This window comes from Dromiciops gliroides, chromosome 4, assembly GCF_019393635.1.
Source record: "Dromiciops gliroides isolate mDroGli1 chromosome 4, mDroGli1.pri, whole genome shotgun sequence".
Taxonomy (NCBI): Eukaryota; Metazoa; Chordata; class Mammalia; order Microbiotheria; family Microbiotheriidae; genus Dromiciops; species Dromiciops gliroides.
In genome coordinates, this window is record NC_057864.1 from 488652355 (window position 1) to 488660238 (window position 7884).

The following is a 7884-nucleotide window of genomic DNA, read 5'->3' on the forward strand; positions in this document are numbered from 1 at the left end:
TTTACAATAATTTTTGTCTCTCCTGTCCACTAGCCTCATTGAACAATAAAAGTAAAGCTTGTATAACTACCCATTGTCCAGCAAAATAAATTCCTCCATTGATCATATTAAAATGTATGCCTTTGAAACCCATCATCTCTCTAAAAGGAGCTAAGTAATTTGTTTCATCTTCAGTACTCTGGACTTGTGATTGATTGATGCTTTCATTTGAGTTTTAAAGCCATCATTTACTTTTTTTTTTCATCATTTACTTTTACTTATAATTTTGTTATTTTTTAAAATTTTCTCCCTGTTTTGCTCACTTCATTCTCCATCATTTCATGCATGTCTTACCACATAGGAAAATGTCACTTCCATAATTTATAATATATTAATATTATATTTATAATATTATAATATCCATTACATTCACATGCCATAATTTGTTCAGCCATCCCTCAGGAGGTAGGCACTCCCTTAGTTTCCAGTTCTCTGATAGTCCAAAAAATAGCTGTTATAAATATTTTTATACATATGGGTCCTTTTTTTTTTCTTTGATCTCTTTGGAGTATAGAACTACTAATGGTATGACTGGGACAAAAGGTATCCATGGCTTAGCAACTTTTTCTTCATAGATGTAAATTGTTTTCCAGGATGGCTGGACCGATTTCTATCAATGATGTATTAATTCACCTATTTTCCTACAATTACTGCAACTTTAGAGAAGCAAGGTGGCACAATGGACAGAATACAGGGCCTGCAGTTAGGAATACTCATCTTTGTGAGTTCAAGTCTGTCCTCAGATACTTACTAGCTGTATGAGCTTGGGCAAGTCATTTAACCTTATTTGCCTCAGTTTCCTCATCTTTAAAATGAGCTGGAAAACGAAATGGCAAATCACTCTTTCCTAAGAAAACTCAATATGGAGTCATAATGAATTTGAAATGACTGCACAACAACTGCAACATTTGTGATTTCCTTTTTAAAATCATTTTTATTCAAATATTTTACACTGTCGATTATGAAACAGGCACTCGTGTATCTGACCCATGTTTAGAGGATGAAATTTCTTTCTGTGCTTTCCCATCACTACTCCTCTACCTCCTTTATGTGAGGAACCATCATGATGAAGATGTCGCTGCTGGCAATAAAGGAATTAAAGCTTCATTCCCATATATTTCATTTTTTCCTTAAATCCCTACATTGTAAATTGTGGTTAGAATCTGTGTTGCATGAATATAAATCAGAGGAAGAACAGGCAAACCATGGAAAGATAATTTGTCACTCTTTTGCATCTTCTGATTCAAATGCCTTGAGTTGTGAGCCTCCAGTCTCTACCTTAATTTGATTGGTAACCCTGGAACTTTGGGAAGTTAGTAAATCCCACAAAGCATAGGTAGAAACATTTCAAGGTCAGTTTAACTCCCACATTCCCACAGAATCACAGAATTTCATCAATGGAGGGGACCTAAACTGCTTTTTCATTTATCTCCCCAAAGAATCCTAGTTCAACCTCCCTGACAGCTGGATTGTCTCTCCACTTCTATTCTGAGACAGCCAAGCAGTCAGTACTCACCTCCTTCCTAAGATGTCTGACTCTTATTTTTAGGATTCTTTCCTAACATTAGTCCAATATTGGCTTCTTTGCATCCTCCCACCATGGTTCTGAGTATTTCTGCCTTTTCTCTCTGTTATACTTTGAAATTCACCCCAACTCCAAGCAAAGATTTTAGTTCTTCTTTGATCCTCTTTTTTCTCCCAATGAAGTTTAAAAAAACAAATCAACAAATCTTGTCAACGTACTTCTTTTACCAGCCTCTGCTTGTTCTGGATTTCAGAATTCCCCACATATTTTTTGATAGGACTCTGTCACTTTCACATTGTCTCTGCTATCTGGACTTGTTTCCATATCCTGTACGTTTCTTTTTAAAATTTCAATAAATAAATAAACATTATCAAACACCTATTATGTGCCAAGGACTGTGCTAAGCACTTGGAGATGGCAAAAGATAGTTCCTGCCTTCAAGAAATTTGCAATATGATGGGGAGATTATATGCAAACAAATATATACCAAGTAAGCTATATACAGGATCAATAGAAAATTATTGAGAGGGAAGGCAGTGGAATTAAGAAGGGTTGGGAAGGCTTCCTGTAGAAGGTGGGATTTTAGAAGGTGGGATTAGAAAAAGCAAGGAGGGCCAGCTAAGTGGCACAGTGGATAGAGCATCGGCCCTGGATTCAGGAGGACCTGAGTTCAAATCTGTCCTCAGACACTTAACAATTACTAGCTGTGTGACCCTGGGCAAGTCACTTAACCCCAATTGCCTCACCAAAAAAAAAAAAAAAAAAAAAAAAAAAAGCAAGGAGTCAGAGGGGAAGGGAGAGAATGTTCCAGGTATGGGAGACAGCCAGAGAAAATGCCCAGAAATTAGCAATAGGTCTTTTTCATGGAAAAGCCAGGAGGCCAGTGTCATTGGATTGAAAAGCACTTTTCAAAGAATAACTTGCAAGACTGCAAAGGGAGAGACTAGGTTATGAAAGGGCTTTGAAATAGGAGAATTCCTTGTGCATCCACATCATTCTTTTTCAAACAAATCCCATCTTTCCTCCTTCCTGGAACTATTTATTTCTCTTTGTTTCTTCAAAATTTCATTCTTGAGCCTCACCCATCCCTCCTGAGCTAACTACCCTTGAAGGTCCATGGGACCTTTCAATCTTTCCTCTGAACCCTTTGAAATCTGCTGTATTAGATCTAGAATACAATGTCACTTTATTGGTTCCTCTGTCTTTCAAAGTATGAAATTAGCAGAAGGAGAGCTCCAGCAAATGTTTGGTAATTGGAGTTTCTCCATTCCTACTATGTTGTGGCTCTTTCAGGCTTGTGATTTGTGTACCAGTTGTTGTTGGTCAGTCCTTTCAGTCATGTCTGACTCTCTGGTTCCCCATTTGGGGTTTTCTTGGTAAAGATACTAGTGGTTTGCCATTTCTTTCTCCAACTCATTTTACAGATAAGGAAACAGAGGCAAACAACCCCAACTTACTTACCCAACATCATACAACCAGTAAGTGTCTGAGGCCAAATTTGAACTCAGGTCATCCTGACTCTAGACCTGCTATTCTATCTACTGTACCATCCAGTTGTGACCCCCCCCACCCCAAGAAAAAAGAAAAACTGTTGTATCCCAAACCCTTCATCTATTTCATCTTTCTGTCTTTTTCCTTTCACCTTTAACTGGTTATTCTCTGACTCCCTCTAGGACTTCTGGGTTTCTAAATTGACTTCCACCTACCAGGGTTAGGATCACTCTTCTCTTTGAGTTTCTGAGCACTGGATTTTCATGGTCCTCTATGGAATCTCAGGACAGAGTTCTCAGGACATTTGAGGCCCCAGAGCATCCTGATCTGAGTTTTACCAGGTCCCTCTATTCAAGGTCAAGTACATGTTATGGTCTCAAACACTAGAAGAGTAAAATAGAATTTCTCAAGAGATGGTGCTGCCTGACCTTTAAAAAAAACAAAAAACTGCTCTCGGTTCATTACACCTAGGTGACCTCTTACTCACTCTAAGCTCTTTCCTTCCAACTTTTATGCTTTATTGTGCCTAAATATAAAGAGGAGGAGTGGGGAAAACATCTCCCTTTTCTATAGTGGAAGTCACAGATAGAACAATAATAGTAACTTCTACGCCAATTGCACATGAAGAGTTGAAAAATGCTTGACATCTGGGAGACTGACCAGCTTGATGAGTACTTCGATTAACTTGACAAGATTACATAGTTCATGTGGAGTATAGATGCTGATTGAGCCATATTATTTCTTTTGTTTTGGGTGCTGTTGTTTTTTTTTTTTCTATTTTGAGGTTTTGCATCACTGCTCTGATTTTTTCTCTTGTAACAGGATTAATGCAGAAATAGGATTAATGTTATTATGTGTATATATATGTGTGTGTATATATCTATATCTATATGTATATGTATAAAGATATATAGATATAACCTATATCAGATTACCTGCTGTCTAGGGGAGGGGGGAGGGAGGGGAGGGAGGGAGAAAATTCTGAAATTGTAAAGCTTGTATAAACAAAAGTTGAGAAATATCTTTACATGTAATGGAAAAAATAAAATACCTTATACATTAAAAAAAAAAAAAGATTACATAGTTCAGGCCTTTAGAGCCATCTGAGGAGCCCCTCCCCCATGAAATGTGTATATGACCCCTAGTGCCTTCCTGACCACATACAGGAAACTCAAAATGATAGGCTGAGACTCAAGGGGTCAGACTCCCACTAGGGGGCACCACTGTTTCTGCTTCTATATCATATAAAAGTGAGCTTTGAGAACTACTCATCCATTTTTTGCCTTCTCTCCTTCAGAACTTCCTTTTCTTCACTTCTTTTCTCCAGAGTGTAGCATGGATGTGAGGAAGAAAGTGCCAAGCTTCCCCACACATAAGGGGCAGTTTATGGTGACTTGAAGCAGAAGCACATGTCAAAGACAGACACATGGTCTGGGAGAGAAGTTCATGGGCCACGTTCCTGAACCCAAACTCTTGTGAAGAGCAGGAGGAATTTGGAATTTACTGTGTATGATGCCACTGCAATCCAACCTTCTTCTTCTTTTTTTTTTTTTTTTTGCATGGGGCAATGGGGATTAAGTGACTTGTCCAGGGTCACACAGCTAGTAAGTGTCAAGTGTCTGAGGCCGGATTTGAACTCGGGTCCTTCTGAATCCAGGGCCAGTGCTTAATCCACTGTTCCACATAGCTGCCCCCAATCCAACCTTCTTTTTATGGAAGGGAAACTTCCTGGGTAGCATCAACTTCAAAGTTACCTTGAATATATTAATGAATGAAAGAATGAATATAAAAGCATTTATCAAGAGCATTATGTAATAATAGCAATATGATAAAGACAAACAACTCTGAAAGACTTAGAAACTCTGAGCAATGCAATGAACAATGACCATTCCTGAGGACTCAATGAATATGCTGCCCACCATCTGATAAAGAGGTGAAGGACTCAGGATGAAGAATTAAACATTTTCTTTTATTTATTTTTTTTTGTGTACATCACTAATGCGGGAATTTATTTGCTTAACTGTACATGATTATAATAGTTTTGTTTTTCTTGCTTTCTTAATTGGGAGGTATGATGAGATGGGAGGGAGACAATGTAGATCTGGAAATAAAATAAAATTTAATTTTAAAATTGAAAGAGTAATATGTGTCAGACACTCTTCAAAGCATTGGATATACAAACATTAAAATCAAGACAGCCCTTACCCTCCAGGAGCTTACATAAAGATGGGGGAGAGAATACATAGAGGGGAGTACCAGTAATGGAGAGTGTTTTTGTTAAGTAAGCTTCAGGGATGGCTACTGGATCATAGGATAATTGATTGACATGTCTTTTCCAGGAATGCTAGAGTGGTAATGTTGATTAGATCATTGTTCCCCAACTAGAGGCAGAGAGAGGATCAAGGGGAGAAGGGAACACACACAGAAGTATGTCATGATGATGGCTGGGGACATGATTTGAGCTAGTCCTGATGCTTATTCATTCACCCATTAGCAGCCCAGGGCCCAAAGGTCAAGTCAGAGTTGGAACACAATGTGTGAGGTTTAGGCTGGATTTATTGTTATTGTATTGTCTCTATTTCTCAGATGAGGATTTTAAGATTCACAGAGCTTATGGGAGCTGCTTGTGGTTATACGGGTAGTAAGTGACAAAGTTAGGTATGGCACCAAGTTCTTCCCATCTCCAAGTCTATGTTTTGAATCAGAGTTCAGTGGTCTTGCTACTACATAGAATGAAAGCACTTGGTAAAGTTCTCTAAAGACATCCTGATGATTTTCCCCCCACTAGAAAATGGCCAATTATCCTCAGAGGCACCCAAAGGGCTTGTAGATGACTTCCTCTCTGGAAGCACTTCATCAGCCATGACACCCTCTGGGCAGCCTTTCTCAGCTTGCTGTTCCACAGAATCAGGACCAGTGAGTGGCCAAAGGGATAGAGCAACATGATTGCCATACTCGACAGGAAAATCAGCTTACTTTTTACCGCTGAGTGGTTCCCATAGTTGAAAAAGAAACCCACATAGTACAACAAGAAGAGGATGAGGAAGGAAGACATAGCTTTCATGGCTCTTATGTGGGCTTCTGTGCTAGGGTCTCTGGAACCTGTGGCATTGAGTTGCATCTGTTGGGTATGTCTCCACAAGGAGAGAATGAATAAGGAGAATGAGATTGTAGACAGAGCAAAAGGAATAAGAGTCAAAAGGCCAAAGAGAGTCTGGAGCATGATGAACATATTTTTACTCACTTGGACCTCCTGGGACCCATTTCTTTTATTTCCAATATTTATGAGGTTTGCATAGTAATACATTTTCTCCATCATTAGAAAGCCAATGGACAAAGAGCTAATCCAGGGTCCCCAAAGAAGTATAAAGAGCATCCTGCCAATTCTCCATTTCATCCAGAGGAAGAGGGGATTAGAGAAGTTGGTGATCTTCAAGAAGTAGAAGATGCTGAGCACAGTGGCAAACCAAATGTTTGAACTGTGAGTCAGTAAGAAGAAGACATCAATCATTCTTACTTGATTTGTGATGAGTTCATTGGTAGAGATTTCAATCAAATAGCTATTGCACATTATTGTACTCGACAATCCAATTCTGGAGATGGCCAAGCTGACCAGGATGAGATCACCTGGTGACAGTTTCTTGCTCTTGACCCAGTCGATGCAATTCACCAGAGCTATGAATCCATTTACCAGAATGCCCAATAGAAATTCACCCGTTATCACAGCCATAAAGATTTTCTCTCCACTATTTAGCATGTCAGCAGAAAGAAGATCACTTAGGAAGTTACCAATATTTATAATACTTTTGATGCTGCCATTGTTGCATTAATTTCCAGGCAAAATGAGTATGGAATGATATGTGCTTCTGATGGTTGGTGATGCAGTAATTTTCTTCTCTGTCTTTAATAAAGTTTCTGTCTTAGGCAAGAAAATGTCTAGTCCTCTGTTAGAATATCTATATTAAGGTATCCTCTGTGCCTTCCCAACAGCTCAGTTAAATTTGCCCAGCTAAGACACTCGTTCTCTGTGGTATTTCTATTTCCTCTTGAGAGGTGATCCTGGAAAGGATGAGTCCTATATTAAAATGCAAATAGGGAGAGATCATCTTTCAATGTTTTCCTCTTTGTGTCTCAGCCTATTTTGTATCCAAACATGTGAACTGTGTATGATGAACTTCATTCAATGATGTATAACATGGGAAATATAACAAAGCCCTAATGTTAATGCATTACCTCCATTATTTCCCACTATACTAAAGATTGATGTTAATACCAATTGTTTATAAAACCGAACTCATGGTGGGTATATCTGGTAAGTCACTTTTAGGTTTGAAAATTATAAATAAATTTCAATACTCTGTGTAGTTCACACTCAAAACAAATGACTTTCTTTCAGTTTTCATGCTTACTCAGAAGACAGCCTTAGTGTCAGGCAGAAAAGCAGGAACTATTTGTTAACTACCACCTTTTTTCAGTTCTGTGTATAATGAGCTTATAGAGAAAAATGATAATAATTCAGTTATTGAGTATCTTAAATTTTCTAAAGTACTTTCTTTGCAGTAACCTTTGGAGGTGTGAATTCAAGAGTTATTTCCCCCTCTCTTTATAGATAAAGATAAAGGTTTGGAGAAGTGAGATGATTTAATCAAGCATCACCGAATCAAGAGTCTAAACTAGGATTTTGACCCAGGTATATGCTGATGGACAGCCAACTAATAGAAATAACCACCCACTTAAAAACTAACTGACTTATTATAAATGTAATATTAGGCACCCTATCTATAATCAACTTTTCACTTGCTAAACCCACATGTGGGTTTGAATGCTTG

At 38.2% G+C, this 7884-nt stretch overlaps 1 protein-coding gene across 1 annotated transcript; it reads right to left on the reverse strand.

The window, feature by feature from the left end:
• Positions 1–5810: 5810 nt before the first annotated feature.
• Positions 5811–6812, reverse strand: LOC122755334 (taste receptor type 2 member 7-like). Its single transcript, XM_044003647.1, has one exon. It carries the CDS (start codon positions 6810–6812, stop codon positions 5811–5813), a length of 1002 nt encoding a protein of 333 aa, XP_043859582.1.
• Between the last annotated feature and the right edge of the window lie 1072 nt (positions 6813–7884).

Excerpts from the sequence above, each read along its gene's own strand:
- LOC122755334 (XM_044003647.1), bottom strand. The coding sequence starts at position 6,812 with ATGCTAAATAGTGGAGAGAAAATCTTTATGGCTGTGATAACGGGTGAA.